Here is a 10,985-nt window from a genome sequence, read left to right on the forward strand (position 1 = left end):
ACTGTCAGGCCAACCAATGAAAGAGGTCTTCTGAACGGGTGAATGACGAATGTCAACACAAAGCGTGTAGTAGACGGTGTAATAATAGAAGAAAAAGTGCAAAAATCCCAGTTCAATGCAATAGTGAACAGAAGTAGTGTGAAAATCATTTGAAAATTTATTCAAAAACACTTTCGAATTTATTGAAAGAACATATTTGCAAAGCCTAGCTACAACAAACAAAATAAGCACAGTTAAGAGTAACGTATTTACAAAAATATTAGTTGTGATAAGCGATCGCGCGTTTTTGTGTATTTGGTGCGTTTTTGTTTTTTCGGGCAAAGTTTTAGAATATACGTTCTCTGCTTATGCCATTGCGATTGTATTTCATTTACTACGTGATGTTTAATATGTGCAAAGTGATTGATTAAAACCTAAGGAATATATTTACTGACACTCAATTAAGTTCGAGTGACCGTATTTTGTGGCGATTGGGCTAACCGTTGGCCACGGATATAGTGACATTCTCGTGGTTCACTCGTCTAAGTTATAATAGTCGCATATTAAACTACTATGTTGTTGACAAAACTTTATTAAGCCCGCTATATACTAGATTTAAAAGCAAAATTGTGAAAAGTTTAAATATTAAATTGCAACTAAACCTCTGAAATGGATTCAAGCACAAATATTGGTGAGTAGGTTGTTCTATTATATCTTCTACCATTTTCGCATTTCAAATTGAATTTTCAATTTAGCTGCTAGTTGGTTAAGCAACACATGCATTAAAAAATATAATTTGAATTTGAAATCAAATGTGTAGTAACAAATATATTTATGATAAGTTAGTATTATATTGTTGCATAGCACCAATGGATATGGTTTCGTTAAATTCTTATGGCTTTTAACCTACTTAAAGAAATTTTGGAATTGCTGACCAGCTAAAATTGGGGTGGTCGTCAAGCAGTTCTGTCAGCCACAACTATTTAAGAAAATGTGTATATCTGTAATAATAGTCATGTATATTGTGGTAGTAATATTCTCATTTTAGTTGCAAATATAGTTATAGATTTATTAGTACATAGTTAATATTGGCCATGTTATCAATCTTTGGGAATACTTTAACGTCATTGTATAGTAGATGGGCGACAATGCCTCCAAAATCAGAATTTCCCATTCATGGGACATTTTTGAATGAGTGCTGCCAGATAATTTATTTCTAAATATTTCTGAGAAAATTGAGTTGTCGCATTTTTTATAACTTAGGTTCTAAACGATTATAAGACGTGAACATGATTTAGAAATTTTATCGGAAACTCATAAAAAATTACGCGTTTGTTATTATAATCATAATTAAAAAAAAAAAAACAGAATGCTGAAAACAGTTTAATGACGCCTTATATATTTGTTTTTACAACCAGGGTTTGGATTAATGTTTTCAAAATGAAAGCAGTTTAAAATTTTCAATATGTTAATGCTAGAATATTTATTAAATGGCGTTAGGGTCTCTTTTTCTTATTGGGTTAGGCGTTATTATTCAATACTGTCATACAGATGGCGCAGTAAAAATTCTTATTTGACATTTGCCTCTGGTCGGCCGATTTGGGGTTAGTTTTACGCAATTGACTTTTACACGGGTTATTAGCGGCGTGAAATACTTTTCTTATTTTATTGCAATATCAAAGAAAAACCTTGTGTAAGTCAAAAAAACGTAATTTGATTAAATCATGGAATGTATAAACAAATATATTTTTACAGTTAGTACTTTGAAGTATAATCAGCTAAGCAATGTCTGCTTTTGTTGCCGTACGTCAATCCACTGCCTTGAGTTTTGCACTCGCTACTGTGGGTCGTTCTAATGCCACCCGCCGAGCTTTGAGCACTGGACGTTTCATACGTTGCACGAGAGGATCAGCAGTAGCACTTTTGCATTGCCCACAACGTTTACCTTCGCTTGGTGCTGCCAGTCCAACTTTCCAACACTACGTACGTACATATGCCAACGAGAAAAGAGTATTCGAACGTACCAAACCACATTGTAATGTCGGTACAATTGGCCATGTTGATCACGGAAAAACTACCTTGACCGCGGCAATCACCACAGTATTGGCAGATAAAGAATTGGCTGAAAGCAAAAAATACAATGAAATTGATAATGCACCAGAGGAAAAGGCACGCGGTATAACTATTAATGTGGCGCATGTTGAATATCAGACAGAGTCGCGGCATTACGGTCACACCGATTGTCCCGGACATGCTGATTACATTAAAAATATGATTACTGGTACAGCACAGATGGATGGTGCTATACTTGTAGTTGCTGCCACTGATGGTGCTATGCCACAGACTCGTGAGCATTTATTATTGGCTAAGCAAATCGGCATCAACCATATTGTAGTATTTATCAATAAAGTTGATGCTGCCGATCAAGAAATGGTAGATTTGGTCGAAATGGAAATTCGTGAACTAATGACTGAGATGGGTTATGATGGTGATAATGTGCCAGTTGTAAAAGGTTCAGCATTGTGTGCTTTAGAAGGACGCAATCCGGAAATTGGCTCTGAAGCCATTATGCAGTTGTTAAAAGAAGTTGACAACTTTATTCCAACGCCAGCTCGTGAATTGGATAAACCTTTCTTGTTGCCAGTTGAAAACGTTTATTCGATACCCGGTCGTGGTACAGTCGTTACCGGACGTCTGGAACGTGGTGTAGTTAAAAAAGGCAATGACTGTGAATTTGTTGGTTACAACAAAGTTATTAAATCGACAGTAACTGGAGTAGAAATGTTCCATCAAATACTTGATGAAGCACAGGCTGGTGATCAATTGGGCGCGCTGGTACGTGGTGTAAAGCGTGACGATATCAAGCGCGGTATGGTTATGTGCAAGCCGGGTTCAGTTAAAGCGCTAGATCAACTAGAAGCTCAAGTGTATATTTTAGCAAAAGAAGAAGGTGGTCGTCACAAACCATTCATGTCCTTCATTCAATTACAAATGTTTTCGCGTACATGGGATTGTGCCGTGCAAGTGCAGATACCCGATAAAGAGATGGTGATGCCTGGTGAGGACACTAAATTGATTTTACGTCTGATTCGTCCCATGGTTTTGGAACAAGGACAGCGCTTCACTCTGCGTGATGGAAATTTAACGCTCGGCACTGGTGTTGTAACAAAAGTACTGCCGCCACTTAGTGAAAATGAACGTTTGTCATTGACGGAGGGCAAGAAGGCGCGTGAGAAGAAGGAGGCTGGCAAGAAATAAACTTTTTAAAATGAAAATGTTTTCTAATTATATTTAGTTTTACATATGATTACTATAACTGAAAGAGAAACGAATTGATATACAGAAAGTTGTAACTTTTCATCTTTTAATAAAATATGAAAGTATAAGCATTATAATTCCATGCATCCAGTTGATTGTTGAATAAAAATCGGAATAAATTAAGAATTGGTTTTTAAATGTTTTTTTCTGGGATTTAGGTTCTATTTTTAAATTAGATAAGTTGGTTTAATTTTTATTACTTTTATAATTAACAAAATACCTTCACGGAATTTGGCATAAAATATTATCCAAAGCAATGCTACAAGATCCGAGGCAATTTTTCAGATCGGACTCTTTAGCATAAAGCTGACATACAAACTGAGTGATCAAAATCAAATTATGTTATGGAAACTTATTTTTTGTTTTTGTGAGAGCATTTTCTATTGTTTTTAAGTATGTGGACTTGATGCATTCATATTCCATATCCATTTGTGTGTAATGATATGGTATATACATATGTACATACATATATTAACTATTTTTACCAATATTTGTCTATCGATAGTTCTAAGCACACAAGATTATGAAAATTTATAGATTCCATCATACCTACTCTCATTTACTTTACCTCTCAGATACCCTTAATGATACTGCGCCTATGCCGGAATTGAGTTTTGAAGATCTATTGGACGATTCACCAGTGAAGAAAGCCATCGGTATAGGTGATGATCCTCTTGAGATCGAGGAAGAGCTCAGCTCCATAAAAAGTGATACATTGAATACGCCAGGACCCAAGAAACCACCACACCACACGCAATCAATATCGACACCCATATCTACAACAACAACAACAAATTCAGCTACGAAAATCGCAACCGACAGTGCTACTAAAGCGGCAACAGCGCCAATTGTATTGAATAGCAGAAATATTTTACCAAAATCGGTAACGACCGGCAGTCAACTGGTGAAAATTTCCCCTAAAATCATAGCCGCAGGCACAACAACACTCATTAAGAGTCCTTCAACATTGATGGGACCTGTTACTGGTAATACTACTACCGCTACAACCGGAAAAAGGACTATAAAGACACCAAATCGTCAAATAGTTTATATACAGAAGAAGGCAACCGGCACGTCGGTTGGAGGAGGTTCAGTTATAACTACTGCAGCTAACAACACAACGTCTGGAGTTTCAACTACTGCGACAGCTAACAGCAATAAAACCGTTGCTTTCAAACTGTTGCGTACATCCGCTGGCGGTTTGGTGCCAATTAAAAGCACTGCAACCATGGTAACAGCTGCCACAGGATCAACCACCTCAACAAGCTCAACTGATGCAGAAATTAAGAGTACGCTAACATTTACGCCAACTATTACAAAGCAATTAGTACAAGGAGCAGCCGGCGCTAAACGTGTCATATCCACTGCAGGCGGACAGGTTGTCATCAAAGCCTCACCAACCGCAACAGCAACTGTGGCGGCAACCACCAATGCGTTATCAATGAGCAGGCCAACAACAGCAACGACAACAGCAGCAAGCACAACAACTTATCGTTTACAAACGAGCGCTGGCGGTACAAGTAACAGTGATGCATCCAATCCAACTAGTGCCAGCAAAGGCTCACTAACGTCTGGGCATAAAATAATCTTACAATCCGCCAATGGCAAGCAAATCTTAGTTTCCAACCAACAATTAGTCAAATTGTCGCCGAAGCCACTCTCACTTAGTGCCACCACAAACACAACAGTATCAGCTTCAAGTAACAGTACGGTCACTGGTGCGACTACAAGCAACACCAGCGCTACACGCCAACTGCAGACTATACAGCTACCTGGTAAACAAGTACAATACTTGCGTGTGTTGCCGAAGAGCAATGCTGACAATAGCGGCAATATAGTGTCATCTGCGACAACAACAACGAGTGGTGCCTCAGCAGTGAGCAGTACCCAAAGCAATAGTGCGGCAACCTCGACGTTCAGAATTTTGAATGCCAGCGGCGTGCCGTCCAAGTTCACCGTGGTGCGTCCTAGTCCAACGGGTTCCACGAAACTGATACTAACGCAGTCACCAAAGAAGGAGAGCGGTGTGCCGGTAACATTCTCGCCGATAACTTCAAAAGTGGTAAGTGGTTAAGTGCATACATATTTATTTGTATTGCCATATTTGCGAGCTTATTAATTTCATAATCTCTAATGTTCTTTTGCAGCAAAAGACCATCGTGACAGTGCCGAATTTACGTGCTTTAGGTGATAGTCAACGCACTCAAAGTGCCACCTCCACCACCAACAGCTCCTCGTCCAATATCATATCATCTACAACTGCGCAGTTAATCAATACCAACGCCGGTCAATCGTTGATCAAAAGTAATGCTAATTCGAATAACGCTACTTCTGGCACCACCACGCTAATACGTAAACATAAAATCTCCGAAATCAATTCAGAGCTCAAGCGCATAACCACGATGACAGCTGCCGCTGAGGTGGAGGATGACAGTGTAGATATGGATGCACCGCCTGAGGCGAAAAGACTAGCAACCGGCAGTCATATATTTATGTTGCCCCATTCAATGTTACGCACCACAGTTAGTGGACAAGTGCGCCAGGTTACATTGCAGTCGAATGCTGGCATAGCTGGAGAGGGTAAAAACGTTGGTGGTCAATCGCCAACGCGAAAAATACCCCAACAACAAATGCAAAGTATACTCAAGAGCAATAATAATTTTGTGTTATCCGAGCCTTCTGGGCAGAAATCATTACTAATTAATGGCAAGTCACAGGCCATGATTGTGCAGCAACAACATAAAACATTGCAACTAAAGCGGCAATATCAGCAACAACAGCAACAGCAACAACAACAAAAATTGATACAACAAAAGAAACTGGAGCAATTGGAACAAAAGAGTGAAAACACAAAATTACCAATATTGACGAGAAGCGGTGCAGCAGCCAACAACAGCGCCACCAATAGCAACAGCAATCATAATCCTAATAGCGCGCTATTGAATTTTAAAATCAAATTGGAGCCTCCGGAAGAGAAACAAGACGGCAGTCCAGTAGATTTGTTGCCGGATGCGGCGAATGGCGGTATACGACGAAAACATTGCAACTGCAGCAAATCACAATGCTTGAAATTGTATTGCGACTGTTTTGCCAACGGTGAATTCTGTCAGGATTGTACGTGCAAAGATTGCTTCAATAATCTACAGTATGAAGATCAACGGCAACGGGCAATCAAAAATTGTCTGGAGCGAAATCCCAGCGCATTCAAGTGAGTACATAATATTTTTTTTTATTTTTTTTAATAAAGTGATTTAATTTCTCCTGCATTTTCCTTCCCACATATACATACATATGTATATACGTTAACATTTTTGAATGCTCATGATAACCTAAAAAATCCATTCACCCAGTTGTGCCATTACTTTATTTCGTACTGTACACATTATTATTTATTTTTGAAACCTACAAAAATAAAAAAAAAACTAGAATATATGTACATATGCATAACGATAAATTACATTAGAAGTTAACAGATTCAAGTCAATAATAACAAATTAAACAATTCAAAGAAAAACATATTTGCTTATAACTCAGTAATTAAAAATAAGGTAAAATAAAAAAATTGAAATATAAAATGCCAGAAACAATACACAGTTGCACCACTGCTTTCAATCCCCGTTAATGTTGTCTCCCACTCATTCTGTTTCCCATAACCCCTTTCTTGACACCATAATAAATATAATTTTTGTTACAAAAAACTAAAAATAATCGATAATAAAAAAATTAAAGCCATATAATGACATTAAAAATTATAATTTTGTTAAAAAGTACAGTTATATTCCTACTCTACATATAATATTGCCTATACTATCCTATTAATGTTGTTTCAACCTTTATCAAATTTTTGTCATACATAACCTCAAAAGTTCATCATCGCGTGTGGAATTTTTTTGGTTTTAAGTTAATAAATTTTAAGAACAATTTAATTTTTCTTCTAGCAATAAAAATAACTTAAAATAATAAAAATTAAATGACAGAAAAAATATTTTATTTTTTTGAGTACAGTTACACAAATTCTTTGCATGCCTTTTAATATTGTCTCGTCCTTTTCCCCTAACACCTTTCTTAACATCTTCATTTGTATTCAACATAACCTCAAAAATCCATACTTCAGGCGTGATATTTTTTGTTGTTGTCTACTGTGTTTATTGTGCATACTTGTTTGAATTAAAATTTTTGAAATTGTGTTGCTATCAAGTAGGCGCTGCTAAGTTCGAATGCGCATAAAGAAAGGATAGAAAAGCGCAGCGTGATAATTGTTTTTCGTTTTAATTTTGCTTGCTTTGGTTGTGGTGAAAAAATCATTTCATAATTTATGCATCAACGCTTGTGTTAAATATTTATACGCCACGTAATCACATACATTGTACATAATTCAACGAAATACCAATTTTAACGTATTCTCAGACCAAAAATAACCACCTCACGCGAACAAGGCGACATGCGTCACAACAAAGGCTGCAACTGCAAACGCTCCGGCTGTCTGAAGAACTATTGCGAATGTTATGAGGCGAAAATACCCTGTTCGTCCAACTGCAAATGCGTCGGTAAGTTTTTAAGACACAATATTTAACGCTAACTTGTTTACATTGGTTGTGCACTCAAAAATTACAATTATAATACGCTTATAGGTTGTCGAAATATCGAAGAACGTCCCGATTTGGACATGGATCCGATAGATCCGAAACTTTTAGCAACCATTGCGAGTGTGTCCCTACCAGCGGGCAGTCAGAAACGCACCTACGACAAAACCAACACCAAAACATCTAGTCTTGGCAATGATAAATTCTATAAAGACACTGCTAAAGCTTTAGGTATGGGCAACGATTTGTTAGCGGGACTTGCTGGCGGTAGCAACAGCATTGCTGGCGGCAGTACTTGTAGTGGCAGCAATGCCACTACTGGCGTTGCTGGTACAGCGTCCGAGAAGCAACAATGCAATTTTATTACACAAGAAGTGGTGGATGCCACCATACAATGCATGATTTCGCAGGCGGATGAATGCGAAAAGAATGGCTTACCCGCATATCAAACCGAAAAGATGGTTATGGAGGAGATGGGACGTTGTTTGGTGGAAATAATAGATTTCTCTATACGCAACACTGATACCAGCTTTACGCAAGACTAAGCAGGCGTCTGGACTTTACCGTTAATTTGTTAATATTCGCAGATATGCAAATTTGTTTGGGAACATAGCGTGTAGTTGTAGCGGCTACTTAGCTTTCTTAATACTATCAAGAAACATAACAAAAACACATATTTGTATAATAAAAAAAATATAAACAAACATTTATGCATAAAATTGTTGAAATAAAGTCGTAACAACCAGTAGCTGCTTTGAATCTTGCTTTGTAAATAGTGAATAAAACGCCGTTTTCTTCGTTTTTCAAAACCTTCTACTAACCTAACGCATATGCTAAGCGACAAGTAGTGTTTAGCGGGATTGTTCATTAACAATTTTAGTACATTTATAAATAGCAAAAAGGTACTTAGCATAAGCGATAAATCTTTCGGGTAGCGCATACGGCTCGTGCATGGCGCGTGCATGTTTCATTTAGCATTACTTACGCGTATATTCGATCTTCGAGTATTTTCGATATGGTGGTTAAGAAAATAATGTTTTTCTTTATTTATTTTGCATTAAGTTATAAAGTTTCCCCCACTTTTTGCGCTTACACATTTTTTTGTTTTATTTTCGCATGAGTTCTCGGCTTTTTTGAAAAGCTACAAACAATTTTTCTTCTTCTTGCTTTTTTAAAATTAATTTTAATTGTATTTTTATTTATTCTTAAGTTTAACTTATAACGCTAATATATATCTTTTACAACGTTTATTATTAAAATTGTTGTTACGTTTTACTAATGAAAAAACGAAGAAAGCAAATGTTAGGCGTTCTTTTTTATGAGTAATGCGCGCATACATATATATTTTTTACATATATATTTGTTTATATTTAGTTTACACACCTACCATCTATACGATTAAAAACCACCATTAACACCAAAAGTTACTGTAAGAAAGATTTATAAATATGTATGTACATATATACATACATATACATATGCATAGAAAATGAAACAAAAACAACACAGCTTTTATGTAACAAATTCAAAATTTGACGTCTCCTCCAAAGGTAAATAATGTAAGTTCAAGACGCAAATGTAGTTATATTAGCTTTTAAGTACTACAATTGTATAACTTGACCCATTGTAAATAAAGGCTAACAAATTTGAAAAATATAATAATAAACATATTTGATTATATACCAGTTATTTAGAAATCCTATAAAGTATGTATATACATATAAATACGCGTGACGAGCTGAGTCGATTGTAATAGGACTGCGTTGATTTAAAAAAAAAAAATGTTAGAAGCAATCTTTACAATTCTTTAAAAACTTTCAAAATAGGCTCCTGCGTCGATGCAGCGCTGCCAGCGCGATTTCCAAGCATTGAAGGAATCACGGAATGCATTCTCCGGAATGCAATGTCTTGTCGGACCCGATTGACCCTTCGTTTGAGACTTTTGAGGACTTTTTTTTATAAATTTAACGTCTAGGCAATTAAACGAATACTTAATCGACGGTTTGAGTTCAAAACTTTGCGCACACGGGTCACATTGTCGGTGTTTGTTGAAATCGCAGGTCTTCATTAGCGACGTCTTCCCGGCCCTACCAAAATGCCTGGTGCCACTGAAACACACCACTTCTTGTTAAAGCAACATGTGAGTAAGCATGCTGACCATATCAAACGCCTCTGTCGCAGATTTACCGAGTTTCACACAGAATTTAATCGCGTATCTCTGCTCTAACGATTGCTGCATTTTCGACTTCGACCACTCACAGAAACACCTCGCTCGAAAATGTTTGTCCTGACTTTCCAGGTGCTCCAGGTGCTGATCAGCCGCTCGTTCGTTAGCTAGGAATGCGGCGGAAAAAAATCAGTCCCATTACTTTCCGGACAAACCCTGTACAACCCCTTAAAAGATCTCTCGACGAAATTTGGCATTTTTATATTTCAATACCACTTAGATATATAAATAAATGATGATTCCATCGGGACCTAAGGTATTTTGTGCCCTCTCCTAAGTCATAACGACTCACTTTGCCTCAGCATATTTATAGCATATTCATAAATTCCAATATACTGCTAAGTGCTACTGAGGCGATGTGATCCCTATTTGGAAACATGGTCTTTATCCAGTGTCTACAGACTACTGTGCCGATACCTCACCCTGCTCACTCCTTACATGCGGACCAGCTCCTTTATGGTATGGGGACCAACGCCAATAAAAGGTTCAGGTCCTACCATGTTGGTGGATGCTGTGAAGCGGACGAGCTCCTCAGCCAGTTCATTCCTACTATACCTTTATGACGGGGCGCCCAGATAAGATGTACTTGGTTATGGTCTGATAGACTTTACAGTCGTTCTACGACAAGTAGCGATTTGATCTCGTACGCAGAGATCGCTTTAAGTGACGCTGGACTGTCGCTGAGTAAGACTATACGTACGTTGTGATAGTTGGTTTGCTGGTTTATCTCTACGCACCGACTTATAGCAAAGACTTCTGCTTGGAATATGCTTGGAAAACTTCCCATGGTCCTGCGACTCCTGCACCAATTCCCTCCGATGTGTTCGAGCCGTCGGTGTACCGCTTAATTGTACTATCTCTAAGCAATAGCTCAAGAC

The 10,985-nt window shown here is 37.5% G+C and overlaps 2 protein-coding genes across 2 annotated transcripts; both read left to right on the plus strand.

The window, feature by feature from the left end:
• The first annotated feature begins 43 nt into the window (after window positions 1–43).
• LOC120770448 (protein lin-54 homolog) lies at window positions 44–9,534 on the plus strand. The gene is made up of 5 exons (XM_040097924.1): window positions 44–670; window positions 3,873–5,359; window positions 5,445–6,505; window positions 7,705–7,844; window positions 7,929–9,534. The coding sequence occupies exons 1-5, from the start codon at window positions 649–651 to the stop codon at window positions 8,423–8,425; spliced, it is 3,207 nt and encodes a 1,068-aa protein (XP_039953858.1). The 5' UTR covers window positions 44–648; the 3' UTR covers window positions 8,426–9,534.
• On the plus strand, window positions 1,577–3,423 carry LOC120770450 (elongation factor Tu 2). The gene is made up of 2 exons (XM_040097925.1): window positions 1,577–1,672; window positions 1,735–3,423. The coding sequence occupies exon 2, from the start codon at window positions 1,765–1,767 to the stop codon at window positions 3,235–3,237; it is 1,473 nt and encodes a 490-aa protein (XP_039953859.1). The 5' UTR covers window positions 1,577–1,672; window positions 1,735–1,764; the 3' UTR covers window positions 3,238–3,423.
• Window positions 9,535–10,985: the final 1,451 nt, after the last annotated feature.

Source organism: Bactrocera tryoni, chromosome 3, assembly GCF_016617805.1.
Source record: "Bactrocera tryoni isolate S06 chromosome 3, CSIRO_BtryS06_freeze2, whole genome shotgun sequence".
NCBI classification, from domain to species: domain Eukaryota; kingdom Metazoa; phylum Arthropoda; class Insecta; order Diptera; family Tephritidae; genus Bactrocera; species Bactrocera tryoni.

What these genes read in the sequence shown, in the direction of transcription:
- LOC120770448 (XM_040097924.1), top strand. Translation starts at nt 649, where the DNA reads ATGGATTCAAGCACAAATATTG. An exon ending in GGATTCAAGCACAAATATTG is followed by an intron (nt 671 to 3,872) that starts GTGAGTAGGTTG and finishes TTTACCTCTCAG; the next exon opens with ATACCCTTAATGATACTGCG. An exon ending in CGCCGATAACTTCAAAAGTG is followed by an intron (nt 5,360 to 5,444) that starts GTAAGTGGTTAA and finishes GTTCTTTTGCAG; the next exon opens with CAAAAGACCATCGTGACAGT.
- LOC120770450 (XM_040097925.1), top strand. Translation starts at nt 1,765, where the DNA reads ATGTCTGCTTTTGTTGCCGTACGTCAATCCACTGCCTTGAGTTTTGCA.